Source organism: Aedes albopictus, chromosome 3 (assembly GCF_035046485.1).
Source record: "Aedes albopictus strain Foshan chromosome 3, AalbF5, whole genome shotgun sequence".
In the NCBI taxonomy this organism is placed as follows: Eukaryota; Metazoa; Arthropoda; class Insecta; order Diptera; family Culicidae; genus Aedes; species Aedes albopictus.
In genome coordinates, this window is record NC_085138.1 from 372,439,908 (window position 1) to 372,461,313 (window position 21,406).

General features: G+C 41.1%; 3 protein-coding genes across 9 annotated transcripts in view; 1 reads left to right on the forward strand and 2 right to left on the reverse strand.

The window, feature by feature from the left end:
• LOC109432273 (xaa-Pro dipeptidase) overlaps positions 1-21,406 on the reverse strand; it is a 757,159-nt gene that overhangs the window by 1,228 nt on the left and 734,525 nt on the right. For all 5 annotated transcript variants that reach the window (XM_062855645.1, XM_062855647.1, XM_062855646.1 and 2 more), the window contains 2 exons: positions 17,651-17,712; positions 17,539-17,583 (listed from right to left, as the gene is read on the reverse strand). In XM_062855645.1, coding sequence (XP_062711629.1) covers positions 17,539-17,583; positions 17,651-17,712 — 107 coding nt within the window. The remainder of the gene's footprint in view (positions 1-17,538; positions 17,584-17,650; positions 17,713-21,406) is intronic.
• LOC134289597 (uncharacterized) lies at positions 4-4,229 on the reverse strand. 3 transcript variants are annotated; one of them, XM_062855656.1, is made up of 2 exons: positions 2,971-4,229; positions 4-2,911 (listed from the first exon to the last, which is right to left on the reverse strand). In XM_062855656.1, the coding sequence occupies exon 2, from the start codon at positions 2,660-2,662 to the stop codon at positions 1,712-1,714; it is 951 nt and encodes a 316-aa protein (XP_062711640.1). In that variant the 5' UTR covers positions 2,663-2,911; positions 2,971-4,229; the 3' UTR covers positions 4-1,711. The 3 variants fall into 3 exon arrangements, with proteins under 3 accessions (XP_062711640.1, XP_062711641.1, XP_062711639.1); XM_062855657.1 differs by having other exon boundaries at positions 3,050-4,228; XM_062855655.1 differs by having other exon boundaries at positions 4-2,832; positions 2,936-4,227.
• LOC115267799 (FAST kinase domain-containing protein 3, mitochondrial) lies at positions 5,765-8,325 on the forward strand. Its single transcript, XM_029875121.2, has 2 exons — positions 5,765-7,106; positions 7,189-8,325. Exons 1-2 carry the CDS (start codon positions 5,955-5,957, stop codon positions 8,089-8,091), a joined length of 2,055 nt encoding a protein of 684 aa, XP_029730981.2. The 5' UTR covers positions 5,765-5,954; the 3' UTR covers positions 8,092-8,325.

The window sequence follows — 21,406 nt, forward strand, 5'->3', positions numbered from 1 at the left end:
TTGGTTATTGTTCGAGGATGTCGACAAAATTAAAGACGTAATCCTACGTCAATAAAGTATAAATTTGGCTCTGACACTGCAATAGTCCATTTTACGAGCCGATTTCATGAATGAATTTTGAATCAATATAGGCTCTTGTACCATTTGGGCAGGTGTACCTACTTTGGGCATTTGTCGCTATAACTAAGTCAATTTCAAACCGGTTGAATTGAATTTTAGTATAGAGTTAGGCTCGTATAATGTCTAACTCTATACAAAAATTCAGATCAATCGGTTTGGAATTGACTTAGTTATAGTGGCAAGTGCCCAAAATAGGTACACCTGTCCAAATGGTACAAGACCCTAATCATCAACATTGTTGTCACTTCGTAAAATGGCTCATGGTTCCTAGCCACAGCTGTAAAGGGATGGGTATTCAGCATGATCATGTTCCCGATCGGTCCAGAATTTTGTCGTTATGGAAATTTCCTCAACTTCCTTGACAATAGAGTATCTTCGTGTCTGCCACACGATACACGCATGCAAACTGGTCATTGGCAGAGAAAGATCTCAGTTAATAACTGTGAAAAAGCTCATAGAACACTCAGCTGATAAGGTTTAGTCCCAGTTGGAACGTTACGCTAAGAAGAAGGGAGGAGGAGGACTACACTCAGCCAAATAACCTTAAGATTTCCATAAGGCCCAACTTATGAAACGGCCTTTAAATGACGTAAAATCGTCTCACAGCTTGGCTTTTATTCATGTTGAGCAACATGGTATTCTCAAGCGTCGGTAGCCGTGTGGATAAAACTCGGGCTCGGTGATCCCGACGTTCATGGATCGAATCCAGTCTGCATCCTTTTGAGAATTTTTTGTTATTTTCATAAGTCTATCTTATGAAATTTGTCATAGCAAGCACGATCAATTTTCATAAGGTATTCTTATGCCATCCATAAGAATTAGTTATAGCAAATTTTCATAAGGTATTTCGATGAATTTCGCTAGTTTTTTTCGCTGAGTGTACAGAGCATATTCAGCAATCAAACGAGTTGCACTTATCATGACGTAGATCACCCAACTATTATATTCTCCAATATTTAATAAAACCACTTCTTTACAGGTTCACGGTAGCAATCCAAGAGAGCTAGTTTATTTCCTCTACTCAACATCAAACCTAACTGCACGAATCTATTTGAACTGTTCTTATTCTTGTTATTCTCAAACCCCACGAAACATGACAGATGACAGATAAATCATTAATCATTCTAGAGTTGCACTCTAAATCGAAAGGGTCATGAAACGAGTATATAACAATACCTTCCTCTTTTAGTTCTTGTGCATCATGCTTAATCCAGATGTTATCTTTAATAATCGAAAAGTTGGCGCAACTAAACTCAGTAACTTTAACTTATTTTGCTATTATCACTTTCACTTCAAAATACATACTTTGAGTAATTCAGAATATATCTCTTAATAATATATGAATTCATCATGCTGTGATTTTTGCTTCTTCCTGTTGGATCGTCGTAGTGTGGCAGGTGATTTAGAGATGCTTGGCGAAGCACGTCCGGAAAACGCTAGCAGTGCTCCCGGATGTAATTCCGATCTCGAGGGTGGCGGTCCAATAGGCTCGTCGAATCCACAAAACGGTTCCTCATCCTCCGAATGAACAAACTTCCTCTTCGGTGCTCTCTTCCTTCCTCCAACATGAAGCGAAACATTTCGCCTTGGTTCATTCGTTTTTGTGAGCTTTATCTGCCCCCTGTGGGCCGTTAGGAGATGGGCTCCGATGGCGATCTGAGTCTGCGTCGCTATCGTAATCCTTCCTCAATCTCTTAAAATACTCATGGGGATCCTCCACGCTAGAAGTTTCACCTACGAATTGAACTGCATGCTTTTGTTGATTTAAAAATTTATAACAATTTTTCTGAATATGACCTCTTGCGTTGCAATAATGACAAATAAAATTTGAGTATCGTCCTTTTGTCTGTGATCGTGACCTAGATCTGTAACTCCCATGATGATATGTAGACCGCCTATCGTCGTATCTGGACCGTTCTCTTCCTTTTCTTTCTCCATCTCTTCCTCCATAAACCCTTCTATTATCGGTCGAATCCTTCCATCCTAATCTTTGCCTTACCGATACTGAATGAACACCACTGCTTCTATTTATCGCCTGTGAGCTTTTTGCCGCAACTTCTTTAGTCTTCAAAATTCTCTCTGCTATTTTCAAAGTTAATTTCTCTTCATCTAAAAGTTTCTGCTGCAAATCTTTATCATAAACTCCATACACTAATTGGTCCCTTATTGCCGAATCTCTGAATTCCCCGAAATCACACGTTTCTGCTAATAATTTAACATCTAACAAAAAGTTTTCATTCGTCTCATTTGGTCCTTGAACCCTACACCTGAATTTATACCGCATCACTATATCCGATTCCACTTTGTCATATCGCTCTTTCAGTTTTTTAATTATATCCGCGTAAGAAACCGTTTTTAAATCCGTTGCAGGATAAAGTCGTTTTAGTTCCTGAAAGACCGTTACACCACACAAACTCAGAAATATATCCTTTTTCTTGCCCTCTACTATATCGTTACTCGAAAAAATGAATTCCATTTGTTCCACATAATGCGAAAAAGAAGTGCCTTGGACATATGGATCAATTGAACCAATTAGTCCCATGGCGTCTTCGCTCAATTCCTGGGATTCCGGAACACCAAAGGATGTATACCAGTCGACGCTGCAGATAACGCCTGCCAATTAGTGGTCCAATCGATCTCAGCCAAAGACCAGTCCAACCGGATGAACTGCAGGATGATCTCGAACGGAATTCAACCAGGGAGCGGATCGACCTGGGAAGCAAGCGGGGTAATCACTACTTCGAATCTTCTGTAATATCAGCGTCAGCACTCAACCAGGGAGCGGATCAACCTGGGACGCTTGCAGGGAACTCACTTCAGCGTCGGCACTCAACCAGGGAGCGGATCAACCTGGGACGCTTGCAGGATAAACACTTCACTAAATCTTCTGGAACATCAGCGTTGGCACTCAACCAGGGAGCGGATCGACCTGGGACGCTTGCAGGATAATCACTTCACTAAATCTTCTGGAACCTCAGCGTTGGCACTCAACCAGGGAGCGGATCGACCTGGGAGGATGGCAATGTCACCTCAACACCAGCGCTTTCAACCAACCGAGTATAGCGTCGCTTTCGACCGGCTTCAATCCGACGCAAAACAGAACTCTCCAGATTCTCCGCTGCCGTCCGGACTAGATTTGCCAACTTCGGCCAAAAATTGCAACACTTTCTAACTTCACACGCGAACTACTTTTCACCTCGTCGTCCACTATTATATTCTCCAATATTTAATAAAACCACTTCTTTACAGGTTCACGGTAGCAATCCAAGAGAGCTAGTTTATTTCCTCTACTCAACATCAAACCTAACTGCACGAATCTATTTGAACTGTTCTTATTCTTGTTATTCTCAAACCCCACGAAACATGACAGATGACAGATAAATCATTAATCATTCTAGAGTTGCACTCTAAATCGAAAGGGTCATGAAACGAGTATATAACAATACCTTCCTCTTTTAGTTCTTGTGCATCATGCTTAATCCAGATGTTATCTTTAATAATCGAAAAGTTGGCGCAACTAAACTCAGTAACTTTAACTTACCAACTAACATTTATTGTGAATGTAAACGTCAACAAAGCGTCCTTAATACGGCTTAATGCTGAGTTACTGTGTTGTACATATGGACGGAAGCTTCTATGCAAGCCCTATACCAATGAATCTGGCGAACTTAATCAGCTTGTACATGCTGTGCGATCAGCTTCTATGCCACCTAGTCATAGCTCTTTTCTCGGCTCCTATGTAACCACTAACTGAATAACATCTTGAGAATGCGTTTTTTCAGCCTTTTCGCAGTTGTTAAATTATAGTTTTACGGCATCCCCAAATTAAACGATTAAATATAATTAGGTTATGGATACCGTGACGCAATACATGTGGAACTGGAATTATCACTTTTAAAATTGAATAATTAAAGTACTTGCCGCTACTTGGAATCGAACTCCCGATCTCCGTATCCACTGGTCCCGATGATGTCCTCGCTGCCACACTGCTATATATAAATAACATAGAAAATAGCCCGTTTTGTTTTACTCCAGACAAGGCTTCATAATTGTGCCACAATAAACCTTACCCAACTTCATCTTGCTGTAAAAGCTTGTGAAACTCAAACGCAATAATGTTTACATTGCACAAGCTGTGTGGTTGCGCCAACAGATTCTTCTTCACAGCTTCTAGCTGAAAGAGTGTTCTTTAAACGGCTACGAAGCGCTGCTGTTTTGTGTTTTGGCCACATTACAAAACGTACTGTATAAAAGCAGCTGTTGTAGTGGCTGGGACTTTTACTCGATTTGCACATCTTCCGGCAAATCTTCCGGCATTGAATTAAAGTGCAATAAAAGCAACCCAAATAATTTCACAGCACATACATGGATAGCTGTAAAGAATTTGTGTAGTAGCTATATAACCCGCTTGAAGTTTGTTTTGACAATAATGTTTATATCCGACAAGCCGTGTTGGTAAACCAACAGTTTCTTTATTACAGCTTCTAGCCGTAATGAAATCGTATAACGGCCTTCAAAGCGCTGCTGGTTTGGGGATTTGTCAGTATAATGAATTGTACTGTATAGTAGCAGCTGTTTTGTTAGTGGGGACTCCTATTCGATGTGTTCAAGTTTTCACATCTTCCGGGAAATCTCCCGGAGTTGGAATAGGGTGGAGTAAAGGCAGCCCCAGTGACAAGCAATGGATTTCTGGATACCGAGTTTGGTAGCTGTATGGTGCTTGTTTTGCAGTCGTGTATTAGCTTATGATTTATATTTGACTATAGCTTTCCTTTTATTCAGCGTTGACTGCTTTTACTCGATGGTTACACAACAGAAAGCAAATGACTGAAGCTTCTAGCGCTGAAAATGTTAGTTGGGCAGTGGTGCTCATCCTGCGCCTTCTGGAATCCCCAAAGAGATTACCAGGGCCGGATCTAAGGGGGGGCCGGGCCCCGGCCCCCCACAATCCTTAATCCGGGCCTGGAGATTACACACAAGATTTCTTTATGAATTCTTGTCAATACTCTAACAGGGATTCCTCTAGAATTATTTCGAGGATAAATCTTGAAATTCTTTCCGAATTCTTCCCTATTCTGAGAGTCCTTCATTATTTTCTCTCGACATTCTTTTGAAGCTTTCTGCTGGGAATTCTTACTAAATTTCTCCTTGGTTTCCATCAGAGGTTTAGGGATTTCTTTAGAGATTCCTCTCAGATTTCTTCCTGGGTTTTTTTTAGAGATAACTTCTGGGATTATTTTGATAGTTTCTAGCGATATTTCTTCAGAGATTTATACCGGGATTTCTTCAGGAACTGTTAGATTATCTCCCTGGTTGCAGATTAGTGATCTCCGAGAACCACAAATCGATTTTACAGGATTTTACCACCTCCCACAGATTATAATCTAAATTCAGTTTCATGTTTCCCATCCCACTTACGTGTCTTTCCACCATTTGTTCATAAGCTTGGTCAAATTTTACTGAGCCACCCTGTGTTAGTTTGTTTACCACCCACTCTGATGACAGAACGTCGTCGACGCTGCGGATCGAGCGTTGTTTTCGTTTTTCCTTTCTTTGTTTTGCTACCGCAACCGCAACCAATCAGCGCACGCCCTTTTCCACCTGCTTATCGATCGACTGTCGAGTCGGTGGGAGATTTCCGAGATTTCGCAATCAGCTGGGTGGTTGGTGAAGCGTGGAGGGTGCTGCTGTTGATTATGTGAAAAGTGGCTGGCTAGTACCGCGAATCGAAAAGTAGTGTTGCAGTGTGTCGAAAAAGCTGCATCTCATCGTGATTGATGTGCTGGAAATGTGCTAATCTGAAAGCAAATTAACAGGAAGTGTGTTGCCTCAAGATGTCCCGCTGTATGTTGAGCCCGCTGCGGTTCTACCGAACCGGATCCGGTCTGCAGCACTTTCTGCCGAGCTTCGCCAGGGCTTGCCTGTTTTCTTCGCAGGCTGGTGGTGGTGGCGGGAACAATAACAACAACGGGGGTAAAGGCTTCGTTCGGAATACGACGATTCTGGTGCAGCAAGGTTGCGACATTCAGGAACTTCCGGTGGTCGTGCGGAAGATTGCCGAGGATGAGTTTGCAGCGTTCATATCGAACAAGGTTATCGATAGTCAACCACCACCGTTGGAAGGTGGTGCAGCGAGCTCTGAATCGAATGGCGCAGTTGAAAGCGATGATGCCAATGCAAGTCAGGATGAAATCAAAAAGACAATCGAAGAGTGTCTTACAGCGCAAGGAGTCTGCCTGGTTGTGGAAGCGCTGGGGGAGAAGGAATTCACTCCGGACATTGCCGTTCGAGCGATTGAAAAGATTCTGAAAATTGAGAACTTGTTGGAGCTGAAGCATCTGGAGAACAGAGAGGAATTTGAAAAGATTATAAGCTGCATCGTGTACCGAGGAGATAATCAGACGGTTTTGGAGGTTCTGGACGGACTAAGAAACTACATGGAGCTTACGAAAACGATCGACATGTTAGGCAATGAACTGGTCTATCGTTGTTCGGAAACCAAGTTACAAATCGAACAGTGCTGCGAGGCCATCGAAAGCTTGACCCAGTGTCGGCGGTACGAGATGGTGGAGAAGTTCTGGAGCGGATTGGCCGACCAGGAGAAGCAGATCGATGATAAGAACATCCACAAAGTATTTGCCATTTTGCCGTACTTGAAAGTAAGCCGGAGGGCAGTGCTGAACGTCCTGGAGCGGAGAATTCCATCCGTGTGGTGGCAAATGTCCCCCAGCAGCACGATCGATGTGCTGCAATCGCTTGAAACTTGCAAACTGTCCCCGTTCAGGATAACACAGACCCTAGCCCGGTGGTTGAATACGAACATTCATGCCGTGAGCGAAGATCAGCTGGAGGCTGTACTGGAATCATTTACAAATTTGGGCTATTCGGAAAACCAAATCGAGAGGGCCGTCGAGCGATTCGTAAAGAACAAGGGAGTCAAGATTGTTTCGCATAGTTTGATCGTTACTATTCTGAAACATTGTCAGGTGAGTACAGACCAGAAAGGTCTCGATATGGAACAAAACACCCATTCTCGAGCGACTAATTAATCATTCTTTATCATTTCAGGCATTCCGTCTGAGAAACTCTCACATCCTGAATGGTTGCAGCGAATTTTTCATAGCCCACCACCAAAACCTGGACCCTGGCTATCTGCGAGCGATTATCTGTCCCTTCGGTTATCTTGACTACCAGCCGGTGAACAGCGTCAAGTTCTGGGAAACCCTGGACATGTATTTGGATCTCAACTTCACCAAAATCCACCCAATGGAAATAATCGACATTATGTTCAGCTACGTCTGCCTCGAGCGCTACCCTCTCATGTTCGTGAATCGAATCTTCAACCCGTACTTCTTGGACGTGCTCCACGATCGGACCCGTCCGGAGCGGCTCAATCGAGTTCGAAGTCTGATCAAGGTGTTCGATACCAGTCTCACATTGGAATGTGCGGATTATGATGGTCCGTTACTTCCCAGGGATCACTCCGCCAAAACGTTATTCCACGACGGACGAATCAAACGGGTCGTGAACTACATTACCCCAGAGCTGCAAAAACTAGCCGGCGGTCCGGATTGCATGACCAAATTCACCATTTTGCAACACCTTCCCGTACACGAGCTCTACCTAGTCGATGCCATCTTCCACCCGTGCGGTATGGGAAACATATTCTCTCTGAACACCATGAAGGAACGAAACATCAACATTGCCGTCCTGGTGCTACTGCCGGAGTTCTTCAACAGCACCGGAGAGCATCTGATCGGGTCGCAAGCCATGCGAATTCGACACCTGCGCCGGCTGGGTTTGCGAGTGGTTACACTACGATTCGATACCCTGTACAAATTGAAGGTGCACCCGGCGGCACTGGAGAAGTACCTGGTCGAGCGGATGAAGCAAGCTTTGGATGCACTGCCGACTCCAAAGCGGACCAGTGGTGACGGTGGTGGTACTACAACCACTGATCCCGAAGATTAATAACAATTTCACTGCGAGCGAAACAAGACTGCAGTTTGGTACTTAGAGCAGAGTTAATACACACACATTTCATTGTGATACCTACTTAAGTTGTTAGAAACCCTACAATAGCTAGCACAAATTGACTGCTTATTAAAGTAATAAATCCATTGTGTCATTTTACAGATGTTACAAAACAATCACGTGTAATAGGAGTTTTGAACTGTTCAAAATAAATAGCAGCGTATGACGGAACCAACCAACTTCTTGTATCCTGCCAGTCCTGTTTTTTTTTTCAACTTGGGGATGATCGGTGCTTCCGGTGCACTTCACATGTTTAAATAGCTATGCTGCCTATGATATGAATAGGAAAGTCAGCATTCTCGGTTGAATTCCTTAACAAATTTTTGGAAGAATCCCTGAAGGACTTTCTAAAGGTACATCCCTGGATAAAACTCATAGAGGAATCTCTGCACGAGTTCTTGACAAAATCAATGGATAACTTCTTGAACGAATTGGATAAAAACAGAATCTCAGTCGAGTCAAGTACAAGACACTGAAGACGACCTTACAGTTGAGGTCGAAATACGTATCTGTCAAAGGATGCAAATTCTTAGTGGAATTCAAAGGAACCGTACTTAACCCGATTTTCTTTTTATTTACAGATATTCCCCTAACAAGCCCAGGTTAATCATCATCAGAATCTCAGGATCAATTCCTGAATCGTAGGACGAATATCGGAAGGAGTACCTCTGCAGGAGCTGCAGAGGGTATCCTTGAAGAAATTCATGGAAGGATTCCTCAACAAATCCGTGGATGAACTCCTAAAAGATTTCTGAGATACAATTGTGAACGAATTCCTGGAGAATTTCCTGGGGCCTGTATGCATCCCACTAAAATTATCCTAAAGAACTTTAATACAAAACGATAGAGGAATCCCTCTAGAAATCTTTTTTTTTTTTTTTATTTGAGTGACCCTCCGCTCTCCCCCACACCAAAAAGCTCGCATTGGAGCCCCCTGGTAGTGGACACTCAATTCTCAGCCAAGGCAACACATTACAAAATTAAACAAATTATACTAAAGTAGTTAAGGCTGAGAAATAAATCCAAAGATGAATAAAATATTTGAGAGAACAAAACAACAATAAAAAATTAAAAAAGTGCTTCTAGTGGATGCAGTATCCTTTTAAAGAAGCACATTATGAACAAGAAAAACATTTAAACTAATTTAAGAATATGATTTAAAATTTAAAATTTACTATCTTACTTGTTTGTTGGCGGTTAGCATGTTATTAGTAAACAGATTAACGAAATATTAAATTAACTGTCGAGACACTTGGGATATAAGAAGGCGTTTAATGGTTGATTTAAACAATAATCGATTAGTTATTGTTTTAACATCTCTTGGTAGGTTATTGAATTTAGATGGACCAATGAAAGTAAATCTTTTCTGACCAAAATTTGAGTATACGCGTGATCGTGAGAGGTTATGCGTTTGCCTAGTGTTGTGCAGCCGTGGTAAAACATTAATATTTAAATTATGAATACTTTTAGGATTATGTAACATATTATGGATCAAAAGCAGCGTTTGTTCATCACACATTCCTTGTATCGGCAATATTTTATGTGGAAAATCAGTGTATAACCGGACTGATGAAAACAGCCACGGTAAATTGTAGATAATTTTAATGCACCTGTTTTGCAAAGTTTGTAACTTTTTGAGCATTGATTTACAGGCTCTGCCCCAAGCTATAATTAAATAATTCAAATGAGAATGGATGTGGGCGAAGTAGAACATAAACAAAACTTTCCGCGGTACAAAGTGACTAATTCTTTTCAAAATTCCACACATTGTAGAAATTTTTCCAGCTAATTTCTTAATATGATAGTCCCACGATAAAATACAATCTAGATGGATGCCTAAATATTTAAATGAGTCCACTCTCTCAATAACATTAACATCCATCACTAAATCTGGAAGATTTGGAAGAGTTTTTCTTGGTGATCGAAAAATCATATATTTAGTTTTTTGTAAATTTAATGAGAGAAGGTTATCACAAAAATAGTTTTGGAGTACTTGTAAATCATAATGCATATTTGCAATGATTAAATTTGGATCGATATTGGGATAAAATAAGGCAGTATCATCTGCAAATAACCTCGGAACACCAGTGAGATGTAATTTACTAATATCGTTGATATATATTAGAAAAAGTAAAGGGCCTATATTGCTCCCTTGAGGAACACCAACATTGATTTGTCTATAGGAACTCATTTCTCCAGCATATGAAACAAGTTGACTTCTATTTTCCAGATAGCTTCGAATCACATCATTCGCCACTCCTCTTATTCCGTAATGCTCTAATTTACGAAGTAAAATGCCATGATTTAATGTGTCAAAAGCTTTTTTAAGGTCTAAAAACAATGCGCCCACATATCTTCTCAAATCAGTTTCCTCCAATATTTTGTCTACAAGTTCGGTTATAGCAACTGTATCCCGCTACGAAAACCATACTGCATGCTATAAAGAATATTGTGGATATCAAGGAAATGCACCATACGATTAATTAACAATTTTTCAAAAATTTTATTCAGAACTGATAGGGTTGATATGGGCCGGTAATTGTCAGGTTTAGAGGGATCTCCTGATTTGAATATTGGGATAACTTTTGCAAGTTTGAGGCAGTTTGGATAAATTCCTGTTTGAATTATCAAATTAAATGATTCAGATAGAATTCGTGAAAAGGATGCTACATTATCTTTAACCATCTGAGCTGTAAGATTATCAGGACCGGGGCTTTTACTAGTTTTTAAATCATTTATCAGTAAAACAACTTCATTCACAGTGGATGGCTGTAGAAAAATTGAGCTGGAGATGGGATTAATGTGACGTAATGGATTTGCATTAGTTTTTGTAATATTCTCTGCTAGCGTAAGTCCAATTGTAGAGAAATGATCATTGAATGCTTCACAAATAGTTTTACTGTCAGTTATGCGATTTCCATCGATTTCCAAGGATAATTGTGATTTGCTTTGGGATTTTCCAAGTATTGCATTGACATTTTTCCATAATTTTGAATGTGATGTGTTGTTCAAAAGTCTTTCAAAATAATTTCTTTTGGCTTGCTTCTTTGCAAAATCCAACTTTTTTGACACATGTTTGAGTAATTCCACTAAACGAATATTGTTAGGATCACGCCGAGACTTTTTTAAATAGCTGTTTTTAATTTTCATTAAATTCCATAGATCAAACGTCATCCAGGGACATTGGGTGCCTTTAATTTTTGCAGTCGTGGCCACTGTTTTTGTACAGCTATTTAATATTGTGTTGTACTTCGAAAGTATATTTTGCAGACATGTATTAACATCATTAATCGGCCCAACATTTTCCATGTACCTTTTAAACTCTATCCTCAATTGCTCATGATTAATTATTTTTTTCGTTAATCGTACCTTGTTAAACTCCAATTGTGTTTTAAATTCCGATAATATGAGACTGTGATCACTCAAGTCAACAGGAATGGTGTGATTACTCAACCGATGAGCGTCGACCATTTTGCATAAAACATGGTCCAAGATATTTGAGCTGGCAGGTCTCGTTGCAAAAGTATTAGAACACAAATACCCATACGATTGCAAAAGATACTTATATTTCAAGACGGTGTTATGATTTGACATATTAACTGGTACATTAACGTCTCCAAAGATCAAACAAGGACGATTGTTACTATTTTGATTGAACCAACTTTCCAAATTTTCACAAAACAAATTGAAATCAAATGACGGGGGACGGTAAACGCCATGAACATCTAAGGCACCACCAGGTAACATTAATCCAACATTTATATGATGAAAACCCTCAAAGCATTCATTTTTTACAAGTTTAAATTCGATTGTATCCCGTATATAAACAGCCAAACCTCCGTTCGAACTTTCCCTACATGAAAATATGCTGTTGTAACCCCTTATGTTGTACATAGCTGTATTTCCATCTTTAATCCAAGATTCGCCAATGATTATAACATCAATTGGGACAACAAGATGATCAAGTGTCAGCAGAACATTATCGAATTTATTGAGGTCATTGATTCCTCGGACATTCCACTGTAAAACGCGTAATAGTTTCGCATTTACTCTCCCACAAGTTTGGTTGAAGTCATCAACGTGATTGTGAAGAATATTTAGTGTTTCAGACATTGTTACATTTATTTAATACACAAAAAAGAACAAAATACAAACAAAAATATTAGAAATATATAAAATTCAATTTTGGCCATTCTTTTTTCTTTTCGGTGATGGTGTTTGCTTTGAATATGCAGTATAACGATTAATTAATACATTAAGATCTTCCCTGTTTCTAATCGACTCTGGTTTTGAATTTTCATCTCTTTTAACCAATATTACTCCTCCTCTTCCTGGCCAAACATATTTAATTCCTAACTGCTCCTGATGTTCACGCATTTTCCGAAGTAATTCAATGGACAATGGGGTCAATTCATCCCTTAATGTTACAATGCTAGCTTTGCCATTGATCAAAAGAGACTGATCAATGTTGGTTGAAAGAAGCTTTCCTACATCCTTCTTACGAGAAAGTGCTAAATCTTTTGAATTTTTATCCCTAAAGGCCACTTGAATGGGAACGGGTGCATTCGTTTTATTGGCAACATAGAGCCTCGTTGCAGACACAATGGATTCAGGTGGCAAGATAACACCGATACGATTCAATGTTCTATCGACTAACTGCATTGTGTTTTCATTTTCTACATTTGGAATCCCTAGCAAAACTGCGTTATTTGAAACCAACCTACGATCCGTTTTGTCTACGTTGGCTTCCAGTTGATGAACGAAATTTTTCAATTCATTATGCGATTTCGTAATTCAAAAAACTTCAGGTAATCCCGAAGAAATTCTTGGGTGCATTCCTGAAAAAGATGATGAGATTTCTGATGGAATAAATTTTTGAAGAGGTCTCGAGAGGAATTCCTGAAGACATCCTTAGAGGACTTTCTGAGGCCATCCCTGAAAGAATTTTCGGAGCAATCTCTGAAAAAAATCCTGGAGTAATTCTTGGATGAACCTTTGGACGACATTCTGAAAGAATTCCAGGAGGAATTGCTACAGAAGTGCCTGGAGAAGATTCTAAAAGTATACCTGGAGAAATTCCTAAAGAAATCCCAGGAGAAATTCCTGGATAATATCCTGGAGCAATCCCTGGAATCCTGAATTTCTGAAGGTATTCCTGGAGGAATTCTGGGAGCAATTTCTGAACAAATCTGTTGAGGAATTCCTCGAGGAATTTCAGGAGAAAATAATGGAGGAACACTGGAGAATTCTCTAATGGAAATCGGGGAGGAATACATGGAGTAACTTCTGGACAAATTTCTTGCGGAATCCCTGGAGAAATTCATAGAGGGACTCTTGAAAATTTCTAGAGGAATTCTGGGATGAATCCCTGGAAAAATTTCTGAAGAAATTCCTAAAGAAATTACTAGAGAAATTCTTCGAGGAATTTCTGAAGGAATTGCTGGTGGAACCCTTTAAGGGATTTTTGGAGGAAAAAATGAAGCAATTCCTGGAGGAATCCCTGGACGAAGCCCTAGAGGAATTGCTAGATAAATATCTGGAGGAATTCCTGGGCGAATTTCTGGCATTCCTGGCAAGGATGTTTTCGATCATCTGGCAATCATTTGACTCATTTGTCTATATCTCAGTTCAGAAGCCTAATATTTAAATGTGATGTTCGACAAACTTGTAGATTATTGTTTTTCCTACAATTATCACCAAGGACGCCATATTCTAACTCTTATATTAACGGCGTAAAAGTGTTAGTACCACCTAATCAAACTAAATGATCGAATTTTTCGATCGTTTAGTATGAGTAGGTGTTACTAGCACTCTCATGCCGTATATATGTGAGTTAGGATATGGGGTGCTTGGTGATAATTGTAGGAAAAACACTTATCTACAAGTTTGCCGAACATCTCATTTCAATATTATGCTTCTGAACTAAGTAATGGATAAATGAGTCAAATGATTGCCAGGTAATCGAAAACATCCTTGATTCCTGGAGGAATCTCTGGAAAAAATCCTAAAGGTAATTCTGAAGGAATGCATGGAGCAATTCCAGGTGGAATGCCTGCAAAAATTTCTGGAAGAACGCCTACAGGAAACCTTACAGCAGTCTCTGAAAGAATCCCAGGTGAATTCGCAAGGGGAGTCCCTAGAGCAATCCCAGGAGGAATTCCTGGAGAAAAAAAACTCGATAAGTACCTTGAGGAATCCCTGGAATTCTAATCAAATTTGAAATTGACTTAGTTATAGCGGCTAGTGCCCAAAATAGGTACACCTGCCCAAATGGTACAAGACCCTAGTTTATTTCTTGAGAGATTTTTCTAAAACTCTGATTATCTTGAGTTGAGTTAAATCAAATTTTATCGGCCAGCCCTTTAGTGTAGTTTTTTAATATTTTGAAGGTTGGGTGGAAATGCCCCGTAACGTGGGTAGATCACCTTATAATGGTGCGTTACGGTGTAAGATCTACCAGAACCATAACAAATTTTGATTTCGTAACTCTCCTGCTTGGTTAATTTAAATGCAGGAAAATTATAAGATCAGCATTTGGTTTACTTTTTTGTGTTTTGTTTGATTTTTATATTTTGTTTTTTTTTCATTACTAAAACGCCATTTGTTTCAGTGTTATTTGTTAAATTTTAACTTTAATATAATAATGATTTGTTTCAATCCTGTTCAGGTAAATAAAGCTGTAATTGTAATGAAGGTCAATTAAAATTCAATATATCATAATAACAATATTTATTATTTCAGGTAAAATCAGGTAATTGGTCAACTATATAATAAATTATATTCAAATTACATGAAACTTGGGATTTTGGGAGGGGTAGCCTAAGGAAGCTAAATGAACTGGTTTCTGGGCAAATGTTCGTGGGGTAGCCAGACTTTGTCACGAGATAACAACCGTCGTGTTGTCTTCCGAAGGTTTCCAGTGAATTTAGCTTACCCTGCTACAACAAACCATCAGGTAGATCATTCCCTTCCGGTATGACTCTGCAGCCATAGGTAATCCTTGCGCTGATGGTGGGTACTCAATCATCATCATCATTTTGAAGGTTGGGTGGAAACTCCGAAATTCATGAAGAAGTTATGACTATTATTAATAGTTGCTGTTAAATGCACTTAAGGGGCCATTAGACTGTTTGTCAATTAGAATAACTAGCCACAGAAGTTCAATGTCGCGACTGTTCGTGTGACTAACATCTAGTTTGCCACGCCCTTACGGCGTCAGTAGCGGTACTAGAAGTGTCAAATAAATTTTGTTTACCAAAACAAAAGATCCTCTATAAGATGAACACTTAAAAATTATCATTTATTACAAGTAAAGTTTCTAAAATAATTTAAAACGAAAAGTGATTACAGCGCCATTGCAGTTCTAGTGTATTTCTATTGTTTGTCATAATGACAAATATTTGTCATTGTAGTCCGACATTCATCCGAGGTTGCCATGATTTACGTTGTGTTGGTCATTTGTTGGGCTTGTTTGGCCAAATATTTGTCATGTCTAATGGGACCTTTATGCATCAATTGTTGTACTGGTTTTTATTATAAGTACTAATTTTTGTCCCAAATGACTCATTATCGTCAACAGTATGTCTTTTTATTGGTCATGCGTTAGCTTCGAAATTTAACTATAAAATGCTTCCCACCAAGAATGGTTCATATCACCTTTCAAGAGTCTGTCTCTTCCTCCCACAACTCAGTTCAGAAGCCAAATCCCAAGATGTGACACACGACGAAGAACCTGTAGGGTCGATCTGTCATACTTTATCTAAACCAACGGGGCTCATTTTTTAGTTTTAACACAGACAAACATACGTAACACTTGCAAAATTTCCATCGACTACGCTTTCAACGAGCATTTTAAATTTTCATAGTTGTGGCTTTCCCAACCAGAGGCGCGCGCATCGTTTTTCTATGCGTTTGACGTTTCACACCTCGCCCTTTGTTGGCGATATTGCACAACACAGTGATAGTGCAACTTTTCCTTTGGTGGTAGTGTGAACTGTATTACGTCTGTTTGTCTGTGGTTTTAATTTCTAGCACAGAGAACAGACATCCAGGCTAGAACAAATTTCACTTAGAAAGTTGTGTAAGGATTTCAATCTTCACTTGAGTAAGGTTGCAAACCAATACACGATGACAACACTAACGTCGCCAAACACCATATTGCCACAGTCAGTGGTGAATTGAAACATTTCAAGTGATGAATTAAATTAGTATGGGAAAATTAACCGATTGCAGCGCCACGCTACTGCCACTTGTGTTGCCGATGAAATATTCCTTACACACAATTCAGAATGGACTTGGATATCTGTTCTCTGTGTTTCTAGCAACCATGTGGGCGACGACATAACGCACTGCTGGAAACCTTGTTTGAGGGTTTGTTTTGTTTTTGCGTTCCGTTTCACGCCGTTCCATTAGCAGAATGACGTTTGAATCATTTTTAATTTGAACAATGTGCAGATTAGCGGGGGTTAAATTAAAAAGTGTTCAGATTAGACGCGGCCAATCCAACGGGGGTAGACGGTATTTCAGTGAAACGCTCATTTGAAAGTATACATTGATGTTGCCTATAATGAACCCCACCGGGTTCACCAAACTCGACAGCCCTACGCCAAGCAACCGGCGATTCAAACGTAGCGGTATCCCTATAACCTCCCTGAAGAAGACCTCAACTAAGGGTCGAAACGTCAGACGAAATAGTATAACCGGACCGAAAAACCAATCATGGAGGGTTAGAATAACCGTTTTTAAGGCCACTGGGCATTTCGTTTGCCAGGAACTACTGTGTAGTAATGTAATTGATGCTCCCCCGGTGGAAGTTGTCTGTTATCAGTTGATTGGGGTATTTATATTTGAGCTTTTCTGTAGGGGGTCCACTATAGGCGCAGGGTCCATTAACTAGCACACAACTCCTATGGCTTATTGATAAAGTTTATAGAAACTATTGTTTGTATAATTGAAATGTTATCTAGATTAGCTCAAAGATTAGCCGCAAAAATCGCTTTGAAGTAATAGTTTTTCAATTGAAAGATGTCACAGCGCAACATTTGTTTGTCTCAAGAACAATCATATGTGTCTCCGAAAGATTTTGGGCCGCTGAATCCGAATCCGTCAAAATTTTGAGCTATACCTCGATTTATAGGGCAAATTATTCGATTTTGAGCTTTTTTGATGGCATGCCATTGATTAAGGAAATATTATTATGGTACTAAAGTGCTATAAAGGTGATATATTCACTAAAGAATAATTATATTGGAAATAAGTAGTAATGAATTTGTGCTCTTTAGTTTCGGCAATCCCCATGACCAGGCCAGGGAAGAAACTTTTTCTCAATGTGGAAATTGGTATTCAACATATGTATTTAGACATTAGACAGATTGAAATACATACCATTCAGCAATCACTGGGAACAGTATGTCGGAGTCCACGACAAACCTATAAGAAATCAAATTGAGAATAAACATTTGTAATCAGGATCTTTTATTTTATCACAAAAACTTACTTTTCAATGCCCTTGAAATTGGCTGGCTTGGCTTCCAGTCCACTATCCGCGTTGGGGCCACACTGTAAAAGAAAAAAAAATACATAAATTTCATCAGTAAACTACCATTCAAATCAATTATGCTTTACACAGTATTCATTTTCAACTGTCATCAAACATTTTTTGTTACACCGGATTTGAAAACTTCAATCAAATTATGTTCCTTAAAGATTAGAATTAATTCAAGTACATCTATCCACTAAGCTAATCACTGGATTGATTGATTGATTAGAGCTATTACTGGCTAGGAAGGAAGTTCTTCTCGATTCATGGTCAGAAAAACCCTTCAATGCTAAGAGACTGCTGAAGGTATGTATTCTATCCGTGTGATTGTTCCCGTCGTCATCACAAACAATCATCGTCATTTGGTTCCATGAGCATTGATTGACGCTCTATAGACCGTCGCTTGTTTTGCCTATCAATTCCAATTATTGGTCGCGGTACACAGACGTTTGCTAATAGCGCCGCCAATGGCCAATTACTTCTAGCACAGATCTGTGTACGGCGAGACGAGGTGACGCGACGTTGGTGATTGCAGCATTTTGTGAGACAGTTGAATAGGGAAATGATAAGTGCTCATATCACTTCTCTAATAAGCGCAACACTTGAAGGGTAAGCTCTGCGGCAGATATTTATAAAGTGATCATAAGCAACTATTTTCAATACGCAAAATCGAGAGTTCAAAATTATTCGATGATAATTGCTATTAAAGACTGCAAAACGGTGAGTCGATAAGGAGAGCGTCCAACATAGCTCTGGTCCTCACAAGTTCCTACCTCATGCTTCCGCGGGTCAAACGATGACAAAGACCGCCAGCTAAGAGTTGTGTGCTTAGCTTATAGTGCAGCCTGGGCACAGTTGTCCTTCTGATTTCAGCTAGATTGAGGAGGTACGTCTCGAGCGTCTGATCACCAAGGAGGTGCGGCCCAAACAGCGTCTGTTCTGGCATCCAGCGGCTGAGTAAGAAACGCTGCACCACGCGCAGCTAGATCCAAGGTGGTAGCCCAGCGTGGTAGATTCAGCATGGTTGTCCCAGTGTTGGTTGGGACGTTAAACAGAACTGGCACGATGGCCCTCCGGCGAGACAGGAGTGTTGGCGTAGGCCCAATAAGCCACCCGTAAAAATCCCCATTGCGAATAACATAGGAGAAAATACGACTCGATACAATCGGCAAAGACCCACGCGACGAAATAAGGACTACGATTGGAAACTTGGAACATGGAATTGCAAGTCACCAGGATGTGACAGGATAATCTACGACGAACTACATCCCCGCAACTTCGACATCGTGGCGTTGCAGGAACTTTGTTGGACTGGACAGAAAGTGTGGAAAAGCGGGCATCGAGCGGCTACCTTCTACCAAAGCTGTGGCACCACCAATGAACTGGGAACAGGATTTATAGTGTTGGGCAAGATGCGACAACGTGTGATCGGGTGGCAGCCGATCAACGCAAGGATGTGCATGTTGAGAGTTAAGGGCCGTTTCTTCAACTACAGCATCATCAACGTCCACTGCCCACACGAAGGGAGACCCGATGACGAGAAAGAAGCGTTCTACGCGCAGTTAGAGCAAACATACGATGGTTGCTCGCCGCGTGATGTGAAAATCGTTGTCGGCGACATGAACGCGCAGGTAGGAAGGGAGGAATTGTACCGACCGGTAATCGGGCGAAACAGCCTGCACGCCGTATCGAATGATAACGGCCAGCGATGCGTAAACTTTGCAGCCTCCCGTGGTATGATAGTCCGAAGCACCTTCTTCCCCCGCAAAGATATCCACAAAGCCACCTGGAGATCACCCGACCATCAAACAGAAAACCAAATCGACCACGTTCTAATCGACGGTATATTCTTCTCAGATATAACCAACGTCCGCACTTACCGCAGTGCGAACATAGATCCGGATCACTACTTAGTCGCTGTATGCATGCGCTCAAAACTTTCGACAGTTATCACCACGCGTCGAAGTCGAACGCCGCGGCTCAACATCGAGCAACTTCGTAACGTAGAAGTGGCTCAAGACTACGCGCAGCAGTTAGCAGTGGCCCTACCAACGGAAGAGCAGCCTGGCGCAGCTACACTTGAAGATGGCTGGAGGGACATCCGATCCGCCATAGGTAGTACCTCGGCTACAGCACTAGGCTTCGCGACTCCGAATCACAGAAACGACTGGTACGACGGCGAATGTGAACAGTCTAAAAACGAGAAGAATGCAGCATGGGCGAGAATGCTGCAACACCGTACGAGAGCGAATGAGGCACGTTACAGACAGGCGCGGAACAGGCAGAACTCATTCTTCCGGATGAAGAAGCGCCCGGCCAGTAGGAAGAACGAGATCGCGAAGCGATGGAAGAGCTGTACCGAGCTAAAAACACACGAAAGTTCTACGAGAAACTGAACCGCTCGCGCAGAGGCTTTGTGCCACAAGCTGACATGTGCCGAGATAATCACAGGAATATCCTCACGAGCGAGCGTGTAGTGGTCGATGGCGGCAGCATTACGATGACCACCTCAATGGCGACGATGCAAGCACCGAAGGTGGCGCGGTAACAGATCTAGGAGTTCGTGCACAGATTTCCAGCCCCTAACCTAAGAGATTGAAGAGGAGGCTAGCCGGTTGAAAAACAACAAAGCCGCTGGAGCAGATTAACTACCAAGCGAGTTACTAAAACACGGTGGAGAAGCACTGGTCATTACCAAGATTTGGGAGGAGGAAGTATTACCGGAGGAGTGGATGGAAGGTATCATGTGTCCCATCTACGAAAAGGGCGATAAGTTGGATTGCGGGAACTATCGCGTGATCACACTACTGAGCGCTGCCTACAAGGTACTCTCTCAAATTTTATGCCGCCGTAAATCACCGATTGCAAGAGAGTTCGTGGGGCAATATCAGGCTGGATTCATGGGTGAACGCGCTACAACGGACCAGATGTTCGCCATTCGACAGGTGTTGCAGAAATGCCGCGAATACAACGTGCCCACACATCACTTGTTCATCGATTTCAAATCGGCGTATGATACAATCGATCGAGAACAGCTATGGCAGATTATGCACGAATACGGATTCCCGGATAAACTGATACGATTGATCAAGGCGACGATGATTCGAGTAATGTGCATAGTTCAAGTATCAGGGACACTCTCGAGTCCTTTCGAATCTCGCAGAGGGTTACGGCAAGGGGATGGTCTTTCGTGCTTGCTGTTCAACATTGCGTTAGAAGGTGTAACAAGGAGAGCGGGGATAAACACGAGTGAGACGATTTTCACGAAGTCCGCTTAGCTGCTTGGTTTCGCTGATGATATTGATATTATAGCTCGTAAATTTGAGACGATGGCGGAAACATACATCCAACTAAAGAGTGAAGCCAGGCGAATCGGATTAGTCATTAATGTGTTGAAGACAAAGTACATGATGGCAAAGGGTCCCAGGGAGGAATCACCGCGCCCGCCACCCCGAATTTCTATCGACGGTGATGAAATCGAGGCGGTTGAAGAATTCGTGTACTTGGGCTCACTGGTGACCACCGACAACGACACCAGCAGAGAAATTCAGAGGCGCATTGTGGCAGGAAATCGTGTTTACTTTGGACTCAACAGAACTCTACGATCGAATAAAGTTCGCCGTCACACGAAGTTAACTATCTTCAAAACGCTGATTAGTCCGGTATGTAGTCATCTATGGGCACGACACATGGACCCTACGCACGGGGGTGAAT

What these genes read in the sequence shown, in the direction of transcription:
- LOC115267799 (XM_029875121.2), top strand. Translation starts at nt 5,955, where the DNA reads ATGTCCCGCTGTATGTTGAGCCCGCTGCGGTTCTACCGAACCGGATCC. An exon ending in CTATTCTGAAACATTGTCAG is followed by an intron (nt 7,107 to 7,188) that starts GTGAGTACAGAC and finishes TTATCATTTCAG; the next exon opens with GCATTCCGTCTGAGAAACTC.
- LOC134289597 (XM_062855656.1), bottom strand. Translation starts at nt 2,662, where the DNA reads ATGGGACTAATTGGTTCAATTGATCCATATGTCCAAGGCACTTCTTTT.